The sequence below is a fragment of the Aspergillus melleus genome, assembly GCF_016097325.1.
Source record: "Aspergillus melleus strain CBS 546.65 chromosome Unknown contig1, whole genome shotgun sequence".
Classification (NCBI taxonomy): domain Eukaryota; kingdom Fungi; phylum Ascomycota; class Eurotiomycetes; order Eurotiales; family Aspergillaceae; genus Aspergillus; species Aspergillus melleus.
The window spans coordinates 4,389,643-4,409,060 of record NW_025763370.1 but is presented as its reverse complement, the minus strand read 5'-3'; the positions used below and the strand labels follow the sequence as shown (position 1 = coordinate 4,409,060).

At 50.3% G+C, this 19,418-nt stretch overlaps 5 protein-coding genes across 5 annotated transcripts; 2 read left to right on the top strand and 3 right to left on the bottom strand.

Moving 5' to 3' along the window:
* Positions 1 to 7,565: 7,565 nt before the first annotated feature.
* LDX57_001564 (putative acetate kinase) lies at positions 7,566 to 9,188 on the bottom strand (the record flags this gene model as incomplete). The annotated part of the gene is made up of 6 exons (XM_046083207.1): positions 7,566 to 7,625; positions 7,682 to 8,062; positions 8,125 to 8,197; positions 8,266 to 8,328; positions 8,404 to 8,718; positions 8,806 to 9,188. 6 exons carry the CDS (start codon positions 9,186 to 9,188, stop codon positions 7,566 to 7,568), a joined length of 1,275 nt encoding a protein of 424 aa, XP_045939164.1.
* A 531-nt stretch (positions 9,189 to 9,719) lies between these two features.
* LDX57_001563 (putative phosphoketolase) lies at positions 9,720 to 12,585 on the top strand (the record flags this gene model as incomplete). Its single annotated transcript, XM_046083206.1, has 8 exons — positions 9,720 to 9,882; positions 9,964 to 10,038; positions 10,098 to 10,332; positions 10,387 to 10,539; positions 10,605 to 10,914; positions 10,968 to 11,588; positions 11,654 to 12,479; positions 12,548 to 12,585. 8 exons carry the CDS (start codon positions 9,720 to 9,722, stop codon positions 12,583 to 12,585), a joined length of 2,421 nt encoding a protein of 806 aa, XP_045939163.1.
* A 1,400-nt stretch (positions 12,586 to 13,985) lies between these two features.
* On the top strand, positions 13,986 to 15,010 carry LDX57_001562 (RTA1 domain-containing protein; the record flags this gene model as incomplete). The annotated part of the gene is made up of 3 exons (XM_046083205.1): positions 13,986 to 14,199; positions 14,257 to 14,349; positions 14,418 to 15,010. The coding sequence occupies 3 exons, from the start codon at positions 13,986 to 13,988 to the stop codon at positions 15,008 to 15,010; spliced, it is 900 nt and encodes a 299-aa protein (XP_045939162.1).
* A 666-nt stretch (positions 15,011 to 15,676) lies between these two features.
* Positions 15,677 to 16,821, bottom strand: LDX57_001561 (uncharacterized protein; the record flags this gene model as incomplete). The annotated part of the gene is made up of 2 exons (XM_046083204.1): positions 15,677 to 16,440; positions 16,506 to 16,821. The coding sequence occupies 2 exons, from the start codon at positions 16,819 to 16,821 to the stop codon at positions 15,677 to 15,679; spliced, it is 1,080 nt and encodes a 359-aa protein (XP_045939161.1).
* Positions 16,822 to 17,157: 336 nt separating this feature from the next.
* Positions 17,158 to 19,098, bottom strand: LDX57_001560 (uncharacterized protein; the record flags this gene model as incomplete). Its single annotated transcript, XM_046083203.1, has 5 exons — positions 17,158 to 17,601; positions 17,663 to 18,003; positions 18,070 to 18,311; positions 18,395 to 18,745; positions 18,809 to 19,098. The coding sequence occupies 5 exons, from the start codon at positions 19,096 to 19,098 to the stop codon at positions 17,158 to 17,160; spliced, it is 1,668 nt and encodes a 555-aa protein (XP_045939160.1).
* Between the last annotated feature and the right edge of the window lie 320 nt (positions 19,099 to 19,418).

Genomic DNA, 19,418 nt, shown 5'->3' with positions numbered 1-19,418 from the left:
AAGAGATGAACTAAAAGAAGGACAGTGACTGACAAGCACAAGGTAAAAAAAAAAAAAGAGGAAAAGAGAGAGCGCTGACAGAACAAAAGAAAATGGGAGGAAAAAATATTAAACCCCCGAATGAAATAAAATAGAATAAAACATATTAAAACAGCCATAATATTTACCAGAATAATAATAAATCCAATTTTCAAACCAAAATGGAAAAGGAAAAAAAAAAAAAAAAAATCGCAATTGAGCTCTATTTAGCATAGCGGCTCGCCCGTCCCGGGGGGAAGGTACGCGAAAGCCTGTGTGGATGCGATCCATCCATCCATTTTCCATCCCCCTTTCTTTTTCTTTTCTAGGTCGATGGAGAAGTTCCAGTTCCAACGTTTGACGGCTGCCGTACCAATTTAGTATTTACTGTACCTCCCCTGGGCCAGCCAGCCAACTCCGTATTATTACCCAGGGCGTATGGGCTAGGGAAAGTACCTACCGTACTTACGGAGTAGGTATGGAACAGGTAACATTCGGCCTGTCGCCATCATTCCTCCTTTTGGCCCCCCTGTTCTCATTTCACCTCAGCTGATACTCTATCACAAATCGATTTCTGCCTCCCTTAGCCCGGAAATTAGCATCTTAACGTCCGGCCCGATTCTAGAGTACTGGTCGCAAGTTGACGGGACGCCGGGGCATCTGTGTTGTAGGTAGGTCAGCAAGACAGACAGCATCACGCAGAATTTCCCGTCAATCGGTGGCGTCAGAAATCTGGTCACGACCACTCAGAAATGGGAAAACAGGATGAGCTCTCTCCACAAGAGTTAGAAGCTACTAAAGAACCGACTTCTCGAACCACGGCGACTGGCTTGTTGCAGGGTGTGGGTGGGGAATTAGCAGCCGCTCCAGGAACCGCGGATGGATCCGAACCAACACCGCTGGGGGGCTTGTTTCGATTGCTCTCGCGTGGTGTATTATTTACTAGTCCTTAGTAGGGGACCTGGATGGAAAAGACGGAGAGTCAGGGGGCCTGGATGGGTAGCGAACCCCAGAGGGCTCAGAAGCCCTATGGCGTATCTCCTACGCAGTAAACCCTGGTCTTTCTTTGTTCTACACAGTCCTAACCTGATGCAGCATGATCTCATCGAAATGGAAGACCCAGTCTGTTCTGGATGTTTTCTTTCTTTTCTTTTCCTTGTCCAAGACCATAAGTACATACGTTCGTGCGTACGGTGTCTGTTCAAATCTAGAAGTACCAAAAGTACCACTCCGTTGATGAACCGTCGATATTGCGGCAGTTTTGCCACAGTTTCCGTTTACCATTGATTGATTGACTGCAGATGAAGAGGAGATTTGATTCTGTTGTATCACTGGGGAAATCGATAGTCCCCCAAAGACATAGAGAAGAAGAGGGAAACAGCAGCAGGAGCGAGAAAATGTGGTGGCGCGATGTTTGATATGTCAGGTCCCATAACAACTTTGTAAGATTACAGAGTGCGTACTAGCGTTGAGCTGGAAGCGATCCAGAAGCTTCCCGTCTGGTACCTGCGGTAGTGCGGAAGTAGCTTCGGGAGACTATCACCAAGATCACTGTTTATTGATTCGATTCTCCTCCCTAGCTAGGCTCCACCATGTCTCCTGATTGATTCATGCCACCCGCCCAGATTCTGGTCCCGTTGTGTCTTGTCCCAGATGTTGCCATAACACTTCGCTTGTTTGTTTGTTATCGGATTCTGGAACGATTGGTAGGAAAGGTCAATGAGACTGAGACCGGCTTGGTGTGGAAAAATCGACATAATCGATGGCGCTCAGCAGGGAAATCCACCTCAGGCCAAAAGGGGGAGTGGATCCCTCCTACTCAAAACGATCAATGAGCCGGCCCACTTACACCCTCTTATTTATTTACTTAATGATTTGTTTATTACTTCGTAGTTCGTACATTACCACTTACGTATTAATAGTAAACTAATAAAAACTCCAACATTCTTCTCGCCGGCTTCTAGTCTTTCTAGCGCCTCTCTCGTCCGACTTTGCTCCCCGCGACCATCGCGACAAACGGATCTTGGTTCGATTGACGTTCCCCATTTACGACTTTGGTTCGAGAGGAGACTTACTCTGGAGTCAGGTAAATTGATTGATCTACGGATATTCGCTGTTATGGAACATCGTAAACTGCCACCATCGTATCGAAGGATTGATCATCTTCTAGGCCCCTTCTAGGCCAATAGATGACGGATGTTAGGAGAAAATTAGGTAGGAGAAACTGAATAAGAAAAAGAAACGAAAAATTACTATCTTTCTCATTCTCTCCCTTCCAGAATGCCATCCCGTGGCTTCGGCGCTAAATCCCCCGGCTGCAGTTCCGCGGCGGAGTTCCTAGTGGCCTCTTGCATGTGAGGCTCCAAACTCTTACAAACAAGGTGGATCATCTGCAGTCCATCGTTCCCGGATTGGACCTGGAATTGGATTGTCCCCTTTCTCTTTCGGCTGCTAAAGTAAAAAGGTCTAGTCGCTGCTTACAAGCCGCCTGCATATGATGAGAGCTATGAGAGAGACAGAGTCAAAGGTCCGATGTGATAGGTGGTTACTTCTGATCGATGGCACGTGTGGGAAGTGATGCTGCTGGGTTCCCTCTGTCGGTGTCAGACTCTCCTCTTCCTTTCCATGTTCCCTGTTCCCTGTTCCCTGTCGTTTGGTAATGCAACAGGAAATTGGAATTGCCCGAGAATGTGACTGATCCAGGAACCAGGAACCCGTCAAATACTCCAAAGGATGACATTCCAAAAGTACATACATACGTATGTCTGTCGCTTCGTCCGAAACTGCAGCAAGTGCAATCAAACTCTCAGGCGAAATCCAGCCACAGATCGCTTTGCTACAGGTTCTAAACCTTAATAATCGAGCAAGCAACGCACAAGCTCCCCTTTGTCGATTTTCTCTTTGACCCCCCTGCATCCCCGATCCAGCCCAGACAACCATCATCCGATACTTCTGCAAGGTACAACATTATGGATTGCGATCAGATCCCCTCGGTTTGCTTCCTAGCTTTGGTTTCACAGCCCATTTGTAGATCCTCTTTTTTTTTTAATTTTCCTTGTTCTTTCTTAACTCTTTTGGTACCCTTGATGATCAGCTGCAGAACCCGGTAACCAATTAGCAGACCGACAGGCAGACAGGAACACAGGAACACAGGAACACAGACATGAACCCTACCGACGTTTACGCGGCACATAGAGGCCATGTGAGAAACCAGGAAGGGCGCCCAGACCGGGCCGTCGGGCTTGTTTCAATAGGAACCTTGCAGCTGCGACTAATGCAACGAGCCGAGATGGAGGTGAGTCAGGTAGATTGGATGAACCTTTAACATGATTCATTTTTGTGCCTGCACTGCCTGGATATCCGGGCACGCACAGCTACAATGTTTGGTCTGGTTTGTCCTCTGCAACGATAACTAGTGGGATAGACCGACCTCGCCTGGCGTGATGGTTACCGTAGGAATCGGCCAAGCTGGACCTGTCCAGCTCTTCGGTCGTGGTTTGCCATTGCCCATTGGACCGATCGATTGGGAATTCCCGTCTCCGGTCCCGGTTTGACAATCCGACCAGGATTCTGATTTTATCGATTTAATAATGGTTTCCAACGTTCAAACTTCCAAGAGCGACCCATCTGAATCCCGACTGGCATCGCGTCTTATTAGGCCGTATTAACGGGCGGAATGGCGGAAGCGGAACCCAGACCGTCCCCAGCCAAACAGTGCTAATTCCCAACGGTTCCTGCTTTGTTCCCGTCGTGCTCCAGTTTCTGCTTTCTAGTCGGGTTCTAGGCGTAATCTATCGGTTTACGCCTGGGAGGAATCCGAATTACCCTGTAAGTATCCTAGTCTTTGATCGACTATGCTACTAAGCCTGGTAGTTGAGGCTATTTCCCTTGCTGCCCTAGGGATCCTCAATAACGGGAGCCACGGTGCCACACCACAGAAAAAGAAAAGAAAAAGAATTTTCCAGTTGCCCGACCCTCGTTCGTTATCCTCTCTGGCGCTCTCGCTTGCTTGCTCCATCAGACCCATGGATGGTACGATCCGCGACAGAACCATGGTACAGCTCCGTCCGGATGGAGCTTCTAGAAAGGTTCTGGAAGCTCTGGGTTATGGATACGCGTGGGTTGCTTCTGTGGAGGATTGAGTGCTGCCTGAGAATGGTCAATAGAATCCAATGGAAGGTGTCAAGGTGATCCTGACGTTTAGAGTATCTTTGGATCGGAATTCGTTCATTGTCCATATTTTTCGGGTTTGCTGTTTGAAGCATCCGTCAAACGGATGCTCGTCGTAGCGAGAAGGCAGAGAAAGCAAAAGGAAAAGCAAAGCAAAATAGAGCTATCTAGACCCTTTCCAACAATGAACGATCGCAGCATTACCATTGATCACATCCACCGGATTACATGTCAACTTGCCATCCGTCGGCAAACAACCGATTGCTACGCCGTCCCCTGTTTAGAAATCCTGCCGGTCTCGATAACCAACTACATATCCAGGAGTTTCATCTTAACAATCACCGTCCTGTTCTACTGCTTTCGTACTTCGTACATCCATCGCTTTATCTATCTGTTTATCCGTACTTTCGTAATTCCACCATCGGCTTGAAACACGCTTACGCGCCGACTAAGCCGGGGAGGCTCATCAGCCAACCCTAGGTAGGGTTTCCTCCAGCCATGAGCGAGACGAGACAAACGCACTATCAAGCCAGTCATTTGAAAGTCAAAAAAAAATACGAGAAAAAGAACAGAGACGGGAAGGGAAAACATTCGGTAGCCATAAAATATTACTACTCAGTATGTAACACTAACAATAATGAATAAAAGAGTGTGGCTGGGCAAGCAGAACCCTCCTGCCGCGGTATTCCGCCGCCCCATCGGTGGCGAGAATGAAGTGGAGGACGAGAGTGGAGTAGGAGGGAATTAAATTACCTTCCTTTCAAACCATGCTGGATGGCATTTGCCGTCACTCCTACGGAGAAGACACACCCTCTAAGACTGCCTACTACGGAGTAGATTCGTTCTCCGAAGAGAAAGTCCTGTCGACCTGCCCAGTCAGGCATTCCCTCCGCCCGATAAGCGCCCGGTCACGTTCCCTCCGGGGCTCACGTCGCTCTTTCCATCCCATCTTCCTTTCCTCATCCCCGAGCACCAGTCACTACTGCAGACCCTCTAATGCACACTATCGTATAGTTTCCTCAGCGTCGCTCTAGTCTCGTCTCAGACAATTGCCAAATGTCAAAGACTTAAAGGCCTCTCTGGTTGCAGCGTGGCGAAACCTACTCCGTATACACCTCGTGGACATGCGAAGCTCTTTTCCGTGACCCCCAGGCTTAAACGGACACTAGTCCTTCACTAACACAAACCACTCCGTCATTTAGCTTGCCAGTCTAGAATCTGGAATGTTGTCTTTCGCTAGGCAGCTTGGGGGACACGTGGAACGATACACCCTTGGTATTAGCGTCCCCTCCGAATAAGACGTGGTGGGCTTCCAACACCCCCAAACACGCCCTTCCCATCGAACTCAACGTCGCGTTCATTGGACGTACGAAATGAGATATAGCGACCGTGAAATTAAACAGGATTCACAAAGGATGGCCTTCCCCGAACTTCGTACACGGCTCACACCATCGGCCATTCTCAGGGCTCGTAGATCCCTGTCCAGACTATATATTTAGGGTTAGACAATGTCCGGTCCCTCGGTACTTTGTTCCGTGTCCGATCCAAGGAATCAATCCCTTCTGGACGGTCGGGGAAGGCACGGAAGAAAGCAGTGCTGACAGTACTTTGTACTAGGAATAAAGAAACATGTTTGGCCGAGGCTAAAGAAGGAAAAACTCCCGGCGAAGCAATCAACCGTTCTGGAACCTCTATGTATCTTCTTTCTGGGATCCGTTCCAGAGGCCGGGTATCGTATCTCCCTTGCGGTCATCAGCCTCTGTTCTACTCGTCCGAGCGTCTTGATTGGATGCCTGCCTAGCTGGTCTCCCTAAATCACTCGGAATTTGTGGTCGGTACCAGGGCGGCGTGAGATGGAATGATCGGATCGGTCATTATTGGATATGTTTGTGATGTGTTGATCAGCGTCATGGAACACAGAAAAGAAAGAACAAATTGAGAAACAAAAAAGGGGGTGCCGACCAACCACCGAAGGGCTGGGCTCGGGGATATCTTTGTCAAGGCTCAATCAAACCTACGAAGTACGACAAATTCAATACCAACAAGGATCTTACCTGCATTGACGGATGATTATCATGCAGCTGCAGCCATAAAAAGGGGGGAACTAGACCTCTTGCAGCCGCCACCCACCAACCTGCATACTACTGTTGTCTTCATCGATCAGCCGCACCTGATGCATCAATTACTTACCCAGCAACCAGGAAGGTCACAAAAAAGAAGCATGTCGTGATCGACGGAAGGGCTTCCGGACGAATCAACAACCCCGATCTCCACCGACAGGAAGGGGAATCGCCATCCGCATCGTTGCATCCACGATCCGTCAATCAATCAAACAATCAACCATCGATCTCCTCGCATCACCAAGGGTGATAGAGCCCAGCTTCTGCAGGCTCGACCCTTCCGACAATTGCTACCGAATGAAGCCGGTGGCGTAGGTCTGTGCATCGCCTCGCCTTTCTGCAGGCCTCCGTGGTGTTCGCACAAAAAGTACGATGCCGACACTACCATGTATGCACTGTACGTGTGCCAGGGATTTTGGTGACTTCTTCGACCGCAAGCACCCCCATGCGTCATGTGATGATCGTGCTGTGCGGCCGAGCGGTTCACAGGAATGGAGCTATTCCTGAATACCCAGTGTGATTTGCCTCCACATTGCAAGCCGACGATCAACTTCACGGGCAGTGGAAGAACCAGTCACCGACCAATCATATGGATGATTGTCCAATGGCAAAGGGTTTCTGTTTTGAGAAGTACCGTACGTGCCCCTTGATTCACTCTCGATGGTGTAATCGCCGTCAATTTGAGCATGTCGTGAAAGCATGAGTGTAATGGCAGCTAGGGATTGGAGTTGACCCGCGTCAGTCGATTGAAGCTGAACGAGGCTGTCATCAATGCTGGTCAGATGCAACAAGTCCTCCTGCGATTTGTGAATGACAGCGACAGCATTGCCAAGCTTCGAGCATGAAAGTGTAAGGCTGGTAACATCGCTCTATATAGACTCCCGCATGTCTAGCATGTCTCTGCAAACTTGTCAATGGCCTCGAAACTTGTTCTTCCAATATATGGAGAATTGGGCCAGCATGGTTCGCTCGCTTTGCTTGAAGACCCAACCAGGACCAGGGGCCGAAATACAGAGAAACCACGAACATAGGGCCGGCTTCTGCGTGCAGCATCACAATTCCTGCTACATGCTCTGTTTCTCTCGAAATCTTCGATGCAATCTGATGTAGACTTGCTGTAAAACTTAAAAAGCAATACTTCTACGCAGGGAGCTAGAGGCAGTATATCATAGGATTGAAATCTTATTAATTGTTCATGATTAGTTAACGGCTCCCCACAACTAACTTTGATGAAGCCAGTTAACTATCGGGACATTTTCAGGAGCTTGAGCTTGAGCTTGTCCCGAAGTCTGCAAAGCAGTTGTACGCCATCTCATACTGCAGCGGATATATCAGCAGGGACTTTGTGAGACGATTCATGTTCAGACACTTACCTGTTCATCAGTCTGGCAAATCAACACCCGCCGTCCATTATCGTTACCCTTGGACGAGATGTCTGTGACGGGTTGACCATCGACCGGACCTTTCTCATTTGCTTCAGGATCAATCTTAAAGCCAATGCATGCGCACTTTTCCACCAGCGTCTTTCTCAAAAGCGCACTTTTCTCGCCAATCCCACCGGCAAAGACGACCGCGTCAACCTGTCCTCCCAATTTCAGGAAGTAATTGCCCAGGTAGCCTAACATGCGATCGGTGACGATGTCGAACGCAAGTTTATGTTCGGGACTAGGAGGGTTTTCGACCGCGATCTGCGAGAAATCAGTTGTCCCTGTAAGAACCTTCCAGCCTGACTTCTTGTTGAGGATTTCCTCGGCCTAATGTATATAGGTCAGTCCAGCACTCTGGTGTTATGCTAGGGACGGGGAACAGAGCGCACCGTGCTAATATGCATCTCCTTGGTACTTGCGGGGCTCAGCTTTCCGGCTTCGCTGGTATAGTGAAAGACGAGCCTAGCATTTGTAAGAAAGGATGCTCACTCTGATCAGGATATACTTCGGTCAAGATCAGGTATGCTCACGATGGATCTATATCACCACTTCTCGTGGCACCAGGCAATCCGGCCAATGGGGTAAGTCCCATGCTAAACCATAGAAAAGGAACAATCAGCATACGCTAGCTTCTTTCCATCGACCGAACATATATAGAGATTTCTCACGTTGTATCAACCGATTTCCCGCCCTTAATCGCACACATCGAAGCCCCGCTTCCAATGTGCATCGCAATGGTATTCGTCTGCTCGATAGGCTTCTTGAGGAATTCGGCCACAGAGCGCAGGATATACGAGTAGCTGATCCCATGGAACCCGTACTTGCGCAGTTTATGCGCCTTCGCCACGTCCTGGTTAATCGGGTACGTCTTGACATGATCAGGAAGCGTCTGGTGGAACGCCGAGTCGAAGAAGGTGATACTCGTAACGGAGGGGAGCTCATCGCGACACGATCGGATAATCTCGAGGGCTGAAAAATTATGCCTAGACTCCATCGTCAGTTATACTCAAATCCATTTTTCTCCCTTCCTTTTCTCCCAAAACCCCCATCCGCAAAGTTTTCACACATACAATGGTGCCAAATCCTCCAACTCCTCCAAATGATGATACGTCTCGTCGTCGATCTTCACGGCCGAATTGAACTCCCCGCCATGCACCACTCGATGACAGATATACGCGAGATCGTCAGTGCCCGCGACCTCGGAGAGCTCGCGATCCGCGAAGCACCGCTGCAGCAGCAACTTGAATGCATCCTGCGGGGTGCTGAGGGATGATTCGTCAAGCTCCTCGGTGTGCTGGTTCGAGCCGCGCGAGTACTTCAGCGTCGGTGGTGGGGCCGTGATCCCCGAGACCTGGGCGTTGGCGATCACTTGTGGGTGTTTCTCGTATGTGTAGAAGGTGAGTTTGACGGAGGACGAGCCGGCGTTTACCGCGAGGATTGATTTGGGTGGCATTTTTGGGGAGAGTGTGTAGGTATGTATATACTGCTATAGGGACAGTACAGCAGATGCAAAGTGCAAAAGGAATTAGAAAACCGAGTGACTGGTCCTTGGTAATTAGATCACGTCGACTAGAGTCAAACAGAACAATTAGAAGAACGACAGGAAGAAAAAAAGTGGACTATTCGGATTGAAAGATTGCAGATTCCCTGTTGTTCGCAATCCGACGTTCCCGGGTCAAGAGAACAAGCAACTTGTGAGTGATGTCACTGCTGTGTGACGTAAAAGGCGACCACTTCTCGACTTATTTCAATCCACCAACGACCATCGCAAACAGGGTTCTGTCTAGCTTTGGTTCTTTAAACAAGCATTTCTTTTTCTTTATTTGGGATCTCGTCGATCGATTAATAGCCCTACAGTCTTACAATTTACAAAGTGACAAGAAAGAGAGAAAGAAGAGAAACGATAAACGCGGTCCACTCCTTATCTTTTTATCTTATCCACTTCTACCTACCTACCTACCTACCTACCTACTAGACAATAGACATGCCCGGAGAAGTGATCGATAGGCCAAACCCCAAGGCCAAGCCGTCGCATATCCCGGATCTCGTGGAACAGTTGCAGGTGCAGCTGCAGCAGACGAGTTTGGATCAGTCGGCGAACGATGGGTTATTGAAGTTTCGTCGGGCTGCTGCTTATATCGCAGCGGGTGAGATTGCCTGTCTTCTTTCTTGGGGGGGTTTGTCGTGTCGGAGTTCACATAACTGACTAACTGTGTCTATTAAACTAGCGATGATTTTTCTGCAGGATAATGTATTCTTGCAGCGGGATTTGAAACATGAGGATATTAAACCGAGGTTACTTGGTAAGTGGAGTGGAATATCTAACTCAACTATATATGATCGGTTGCTCACGCATCTACAGGTCACTGGGGAACATGTCCCGGTCTGGTTCTGGTATATTCCCATCTCAACTATATCATCAAGAAACATGACCTGAACATGTTATTCGTTGTGGGACCGGGACATGGCGCACCGGCGTTGCTGTCTTGTCTGTGGCTGGAAGGCTCGCTGGGGAAGTTTTATCCGCAGTACTCGCGCGATGCTGAGGGGTTGAGGAATCTCATTTCTACATTCAGTACTTCGGCTGGGTTGCCAAGGTTCGTTTCGTCTAGCGCGGTGGGATGTGACGGGTGTAGCTAACGGGGGGATAGCCACATCAATGCGGAGACGCCAGGTGCCATCCACGAAGGAGGCGAATTGGGGTATGCGTTGGCGGTGTCGTTTGGCGCTGTTATGGATAACCCCGACTTGATCGTTCCGTGTGTGGTCGGAGATGGAGAGGCGGAGACAGGACCGACAGCCACGTAGGTTTTTACTCTCACGAGTGCGGTGCGCCGAATGTATACCGGTTTGCTGATCCAGAGAACAGATCGTGGCATGCAATCAAATACCTCGATCCTGCAGAGTCAGGAGCCGTCCTGCCCATCCTGCACGTGAATGGGTTTAAGATCAGTGAGCGTACAATCTTCGGATGCATGGACAACAAGGAACTGGTCACCCTCTTCACCGGTTACGGTTATCAAGTCCGCATTGTTGAGAATCTTGAAGACATTGATGCCGATCTGCACTGCTCAGTCGCGTGGGCCGTCGGTGAAATTCACAAGATCCAGCAGGCTGCGCGCTCTGGTAAGCCGATCATGAAGCCTAGATGGCCGATGATTGTTCTGCGAACGCCAAAGGTATGCCTGCCAATTCCCTCACAGCAACAACCCAGGCTAATCTCCACTCGCAGGGCTGGTCAGGACCCAAGGAATTGCACGGGCAGTTCATAGAGGGCTCGTTCCATTCACATCAGGTGCCTCTTCCCAATGCCAAGAAGGACAAGGAGGAACTTCAAGCTCTTCAAAAGTGGCTGTCCTCGTACGGTCCAAAGGAGCTGTTCACAGAATCTGGAGATATCGTGGAAGATGTTACATCGATCATCCCCTCGGAAGATTCGAAGAAGCTCGGCCAGCGCTACGAAGCCTACAAGGCATACAAACCCCTTGACCTTCCGGACTGGAGGCAGCTCTGTGTCGAGAAGGGGTCCCAGCAAAGTGCAATGAAGGCCATTGGCGCACTCATTGACCAGGTTTTCACAAAGAACCCTCACAACATCCGATTATTCTCCCCTGATGAACTGGAGAGTAACAAGCTGGACGCTGCACTTGAGCACACGGGCAGGAACTTCCAGTGGGATCAGTTTTCCAATGCGAAGGGGGGCCGAGTAATTGAGGTGCTGAGCGAACATCTGTGCCAAGGGTTCCTTCAGGGTTATACCTTGACCGGCCGAGTGGGTATTTTCCCTTCGTACGAAAGCTTCCTCGGAATTGTCCACACGATGATGGTGCAGTATGCCAAGTTCATGAAGATGGTAAGTAACCCCTGCCTAACCGGCCAGTGCATCCCATGGCATCTAACCATCCATCAAACCACCAGGCTCGGGAAACGCAATGGCATGAGGGCGTAGCTAGCATCAATTACATCGAGACTAGCACATGGGCTCGACAGGAGCACAATGGTTTCTCTCACCAGAACCCATCCTTCATCGGCGCGGTGCTCAATTTGAAACCGACGGCAGCCCGGGTATACCTCCCACCCGACGCCAACACCTTCCTGACAACGCTGCACCATTGCTTGAAGTCAAAGAACTACATCAACCTGATGGTGGGTGCGAAGCAGCCGACGCCTGTGTATCTGTCACCCGAAGAAGCAGAGAACCACTGCCGAGCCGGTGCTTCGATCTGGAAGTTCTGCAGTACCGACGACGGTCTTGATCCGGACGTGGTCCTGGTCGGAATCGGCGTCGAGGTGATGTTCGAAGTCATCTACGCAGCTGCCATTCTGCGCCAACGCTGTCCCGCCCTTCGAGTCCGGGTGGTCAACGTGACGGACCTCATGATCCTGGAAACACAGGGCTCCCACCCGCATGCGCTGTCGACGGATTCCTTCGATAATCTGTTCACGCCCGACAGGCCTATCCATTTCAATTACCACGGGTATCCGAATGAACTGCAGGGACTGCTCTTCGGACGGCCACGTCTGGAACGGGTCAGCATCAGGGGGTACATGGAGGAGGGAAGCACGACGACGCCCTTCGACATGATGCTGCAGAACCAGGTGTCCCGGTACCACGTTGCGCAGACGGCCATCAAGGCGGGGGCCAAGCGGAATGAAAAGGTTTCGATCCAGGAGCAGGAACTGACGTCGGAGCTGGCGCAAAACATCGTGAAGACCCGTCAGTACATTTTGGAGAATCTGCAAGGTGAGTAGCAGCGCGCATCTGGCTTCAATCGCTCAATCGCTTTGGATCATTGCTAACGATACATACAGACCCTGAGGGCGTGTATGACATGCCGGAGTTCAAGTAGAGCTGCAGAGGTAATGGTTTCATGATGGTGATGAGTCGTTAATTAATATGAATCACTTGTGTATGTTGAAAGTTTCCATAGCCACAAGCCGTAGCCATAATCGACAGGTCTAACAGGGAGATCCCATGTTTCAGGATTCTCCGACTCAAACTTGGGGCTTGATCGCTGTCTGCCTAAGGCTGAAACGGTGCCCGATCGGGACTAGCCGCAGCTGACGTGATGCGGCCTGAAACGGACAAGGCTGTCTTGGACTCTGGTGTCTGTCAAACTCTCGACTCTCAGACATCGCCCGCGTCAGTCGCGACACGAGAATCTGCATCCTTCCAGCGGTCAGAGGGTCTGCGCGGTGCCTGTTGATGCCTATGGAGGGCCCCCCTGAAACTATAAATCCGATGCACGATGGACTCCCTCGCTTATGACATCATTGCTGTCACCTAATAATATCTCCGACGGGCGGTTGTCGTGCCGGCCGACAAGAATCTAGCCGTTGATATCAACTCTGCCGCCGAACGGGACCACCGTGGCTGTTCTAGCTGACTTGATTACGAAGATAATGGGGCTAAAGATGGGGCCTCCCACTCCACCGAGCTCGCCAGACAACTCGGACATCGGGTATTAGCATTGGCAAAAGCCTCGAAAAAAGGCTGAAGTGAACATGAATTGTGATCCGCCTGCTGTTTCTCGGACTTCGGGACTCGCGGACGATCTAAACCCAAACGGGCGGACCTTGCGAGCAATCAGTGACCGTGGGGAACCCATTTTTGGGGCCCTGGCAAACCCTCCGCCGAATGACCTTGTCTCTGACGACGGCCCGAGAAGAAAACTGATGGTAATTTGTTCGTGGTGATGCAATCAGAATGCGCCGTTTCGCGGGAGTGTCCCCGCCGTACCCGTTGGTATTCGATTGAGGATCCCAAAAAACAAACGCGAGACGAGTCAAAATTTTGTGGTCTATCCGAGCCCCGACAGGGGATTTCTGTTCGGGCAACCGGTGTTCCAAGGCTTGTGGTGCAGCTGGTGCTTGGTTCAGGGTTAGAGCTGATTTTGAAGGATTCGGGTTTTTAGTTTCTTAATGTCTCGTCCAGATCCGCAAGCTTCTCTGCTTTCTTTTTTTGTGCTTCGTATGCTTATGCGCGGTTGATGTCAAAGCTAAACTTATAGCTGAGCGCCGCCACCCCTTGATCTTTGCTGGGTGTTGCCAACTTTCATTAATCTTATACTTTGTTCGCCGCCTTGTGGAGAAGTCACTTTTTGATTTCTACGGGCTATATTACATTAGAGTCTCCCAGTTCCGACTCGCCCCGCGTTCTGATTGTTCGTCGCCTGCTGGACGTCCTGCTCGACTACGCCTATACTATCAAGACTTGGAATCTGGTGGTCATTGACCGCAGACTCGCACCATGTCGAACGGATTGACTGAGGAGCAGCGAATGGAGCTGAGGACTGGCTGCCATGCCACCATTGAGGGACTGGGTACAGCTTACGGCTATGTACCGTCGCTGCCAGCAGGCATTGTCTTTTTGGTACTGTTCGGTATCTCGATGCTCGCCCACACGGTTCAATTTATTTGGAAGAGGAACTGGTGGTGCGTTGTGTTCACTATTGGGTGTTTGAGTATGTATTTCTTTGCGGTCATCAACTAAGACAGCGGATATTGACCTACTTGTGCAGCGGAGATTATTGGCTGGGCCGGACGTACATGGTCTGCAGAATGTCCCTATAACTCGAATGCTTTCCTGATGCAGATCTCAACATTGATCATCGGTAAGATAAAAGCGACCCCATATTACCATCCCACTGATCAACATGCTAACAAGATCCTCCCTCAACAGCCCCGACTTTCTTTACCGCCGGTATCTACGTCCTTCTTGGCCGCTTCATCCAAATATTAGGTCGCGAATCCTCCATCCTCAGCCCTAACCTCTACCTCTGGATCTTCTGCACCTGCGATGTTGTCTCCCTCGTCATCCAAGCCATCGGCGGTGGTATCGCCTCCTCCGAGTCCGACAAAATCGACGGCGACACCGCACCCGGCACGCACATCATGGTTGCCGGCATCGTCTTCCAAATGTTCTCCATCACCATCTTCGTCGTCTGCGCCGCCGACTTCGTCCGCCGCTGTATCAAGCATCGATTGCTCCGCCATACCACCGGTGCCATCTACCCCCTGTTCGGAGCCATGGTGTTCTCCGTCATCTGCATCTACATTCGGAGTATCTACCGAACCATCGAGCTATCCGAGGGCTGGGACGGATACCTGATCACGACGGAACGGTACTTCATTGCGCTCGACGGCGCCATGATGGTTCTTGCCGTGGCTGTCTTCAACATCTTCCATCCCGGCTGGTTGATGCCGCGCAACAAGTCGATGGAGTTCCAGAGCGAGTTGACATCCCACGATGGATATGATGTGGAACTTCGCTAATTAATTCTTCCAAACTTTTTCTTTGAATATTCATTTTGATTCTTTTACATATTCCATGTCCATAGATACCGATTTTGTTTCTTTATACTTTCCTTGCTCTCCTTTTTTGTCCCCCATTGTTTCCAGTCCAGAACAAGCCTAGACCATGGTTGGATCTTTCGGTTTCTTAAATTCGCAGGTAGACTAGACGGATGTATAGCAAGCGTGTTACAGGGCTTTACTATGATTAGATGACAACTATCATGTTCATGTTGGTTTCAAAATAGAATCGAATTCAAATAACCTTCCCTTTTTTTCCCTCCTGCAAAGTAACATTTTGCGCAGATAAAACACATTCGGAACATACTCCATAAGACGTAACTCGTGACGCTACATAATTGGGAAGAAGAAGAGAACACCCGGAAATCGAGAAGAGAAAGGAAAAGAGAGAAAACACGAAAGCAAAGTAACTAAATGAATCGGCCATGATCGTTTTTATCCGTGTTTTTCCATATTTTGTGGCTCGTTTAACAGGACAGTTGAATACCATTTTTGTTTTTGATTTTGTTTCCTTGTACGCACGCCTTGCTGAATTAACACAAGCAGATGGGCAAGTCAAGTAAGTAGGTGAGTAAGTGAGTGTTTCGTGAATCATAAGACATGACGGTGTTGACGGGGTGGTAGTGGTTATACGCCATCGATGGCCTCGATCCACGCAAAGAGCCCTGCCACGATGAAAGTCGCAACAGCCCAGACGGATCCCCACGCGGACGCGCCTTCGATGTCAACTCCGTCGACGGTGCCCGCTACCTGGACAACGGTGTTGATCACCAACATACTGGCGAGGACGAAGGTGCGCGAAACCAGAACTCGCGTTTTGGCGGACAAGGAAGCCCATGTCTTGCGATAGATCGTGGAAATGAGATACTCGCCCTGGCGGTCGGTGGTGGAGGAGGAAGAGGAAGCAGGGGGAGACTTCTTGGTAGAGTCCGACTTCGAGGCCAATGCGCCGGCGGAGCTCGCGAATAGAAAGTCTCGTGCGGCCCAGCCGGCGGGGAGAAGGGCGACGAAGAGAACGGGAAGACCTGCGGGGCCAGCGTGCACGGTGCTAATATCAGGAATGTTGATGAAGTGGAGGACAAGCTGGGCTGGGAGCCAGGTGGCGTAGCTGATGTACAGGAGGACGGTGAATATGGCCGTCGCCGCGAGAGTAGTGTAGATGGTGATCGCGCGGTCTTGGAGGATCGACCGGTTGGAGACAGCATCCCACGGAGCGCCGGACAGGTTATGCACGGATGAGGGTTTGCGAAGGATCATGAATGGAATTGAGGTCGAGAGGAGGATAATCGCGTACGAGGCGAGGACGGTAGTGGGTCGGATGTTGTAGAAAGAGACAAGTAGAGCGTAGGTGGGCAGGTGGGTGAGGAAGATGAACGAGGACACGTCTCGGCCTGTTTATGCCATGATCAGCAATTGCAAAACATCAAGGCATTGAAGGGTATTAGATATAGCTCACCATCAAATCCTAGAGCCCAGGCCAGTCCGACCTCGACGGCCTTCCACACAATCAATCCCCCCACTTCCCACCATTCGTCCAGGTGTTTGCTCACATTTCCGAGTTCGCCTAAGGTGATGCCCGAGGAGAGACTAAATAAGGTAGAGCTGAGGATCAAGCTACTGCCCACAACGAGAATGAATCGGGCTGGAGATGGGATGTTCTCCAAACGAGTCTTCTGGCGCAGGTGGCTGGCGGATCGGTCCACCGCGTCGGAGGCAGACTCGAGTTTGTCAGTGACGGTCGATAGGACGTCTTTCTTACGCGGAGCCATCATCAGGAAAGATTCCTCGCAAAATTCAAGATGTAGCGATCAGTACAATTGAAAGATTTTGCAGGTGGGGAGAAGAGAAAATCAAGAGCGAAGCCAACGCGATCATAAAAAAGAAGGCGGGAAACCGACTGCAGGCGGTGAGCGCGCGATGATGTCATGGCGATTTAATGCCGGAAGAAGCTGGACACGAGACCAGCTGACCGACGATGACCTCATGTGTTTATAGAAGCTGAAATGTACCGTACATTTCTATCAACACAATATACCAATACCAAATATATGTACCACATTAATATACACAAGGCCAGCAATCCGTACACATTACCATCTAGAAGTCTTTCAATCATCCTCATTGTCTTCCGGGCGCTCCACAACTGAAAACTCGGCCGAGCCGTTGTCGCGTCCCTTGTAATCCCGCAGGCGGAGCTGATATTTGCCGTTATCCCAAAGATCTTTAATGGTCAGCTCTCGCGTACGGCCGAGACTCTCGATATCTCCGATGCGCTCCAAAGTGCCCTCGAGGTGCTTCTCAAAGCCAGGTTTGCCGCAGATCTCGCGGAATGCCCTCTGCATAGGGACCGAATCGGCTCGGACCATGGCCCGTGAGTCAATGGTAAAGATGTTCTCATGATCATAGCTTTGGATGAAGTCGGCTCTGGTCATGATCTGCCGCGCTTCGTGGAGCGGAATCTCGGGCAGAATATGACCGATGTGAGGGTCGTAGTTCTTCTCCATCTCTCCCTCCTTGTCAACAAGTGCCTTGGCAAGAACCATAGCGGCAGACTATCGCGACGTTAGTGTCCTTCAACTCATTCATATAATGCATCGCAGTCGATGTACGTACCGAGAACTTCTGCTCGTCCATAACGTCGTCGTCCATTTCAGGTCCAAGGATCCAGCATTTGTTGAGGAACCAGCTCTTCTCGGCCTCGCAGATAGAGTTGCAAAGCTTCATAAGATCCTTGGCTTTTGCAACGCGATTGAGGTATGACAGTCGCCCGCCAACTTTGTCGTACACCTCCTCGAGAACCTCGTCAGACAGTTCTTCACCGAAGTAACGCTTCCGGTAACCCTTCAGGGCGCTCATTGCCCGTTGTTTGGGCAAGTCGGAAACCGGAATAACCTCCATTCTCGCTGCATATCGTTTCAATCGCTCATAGACCCAGTAGTCATCGCTGTTTAGCACTTTCATGGTTGAAAAGAACGCGTTAGTTGCAAGATATCACCGAGTGGCGGCCTCTTTGAACTCACCCATGGTCACCAAGTTACTGGCCGCCCATTGTTCGGCTCGTTGCTGGATCATTTCGAGAAGATCCTGGCCGTCATGGTCATCCTTTACCAAGTGCGTACTGTTGATAATCATAACCAATGGCGGTAAGCCTTGGCTCCTTCTCTTCAGGGCGACTTTCTCCAGTTTGTTGAAGGCACGCTCGATATCCAGTAGAGCGGTGGTATCTCGAGGGCCCTTGATACTGAAGAGACTTCCGATGTAGCTAGAAAGAAGGTCAATACCAGAGCGAGATATAAACCAAAATTCAAGAGGGACAAAGAAAGGGGAAGAAAAAGAGGGGCCTACTCTTCATGAAACTCAAAGTCCAACGCTTTTCCCAATCTAATGCGGAAGATTTCCAAATCGCCATGGGCCTCAAACACGGAACAGCCGTCGCCATTGATTTTGCGCATGGCTTCGAGGAGCATGGAAGCTTTCCCGGTTCCTTTCTCTCCGATTATGAGGAAATAGCGACCGCCGGCCTTGCCCTTGATGATGGCGTCAATCCTGGGCTGCTCGTCGCGGACTACCCAGTGATCTTCCGAGTCGGCTTCCACACCTGCGACCTCGAGGGCCGGGTCGCCCGGCTGGAAGGCATTTTCCATCTTCTGCAAAATCACATACTTGTAGTACTGATGATAGGAGTACCCAGCCAAGCTAGACGGCGGCTCGTTAGCAAGCGTGAGGGGCGTACGCTCTTTTCAGCTCGGGACGACATACCCCAGAACCGCGATGGAGGCGAATGTTGTCGCCGCAGTCTCCAACATTCTCAGGATGGTGGATTTAAAGGTAGGATCCGAGTCATTGGTTCGGCCCCGATCGTCGTCCCTCGCGTTCGCATCTTGATCGAGAGGATCGGGAGTGGGATTATACAGGATGGGTCCCTGAGAGAATTGCCGATCCGAGTGGTAGGGAACTACTGGATGGAGCGGTTTCCGTGGCCTCGACAGGCGAATGTGAGGCCGCGAGATCAATGGAAGAGCTCGCTGGACATTTCGATGCAATAGCATCTTCTAAGCACAGACTGCACACAAGGTGGAGATGGAATGAACTCAATGCTAGGCCTGGTGCAGGAAGAAGAAAGAAAGGAGAAAGAAAAAAAAAAAAAAAAAGCAAAAAGAACAAGAGAGCCAAGCTTTTACAGTTCGAACGAATGCGCTGGACTGGCAGTAGTCGGATATTTGGGTAGGAAGTGTGGCGCAGTCATAGATCAGGGGAAATCAAGGCACAGATTATGAACCACAAAAACACACATGGGTCATTGGGGGGTTGAAAAGAGTGTCGGGGGGAGAACGATTGACAGCGAACCCAAAGCAAGGAGACAAAGGGA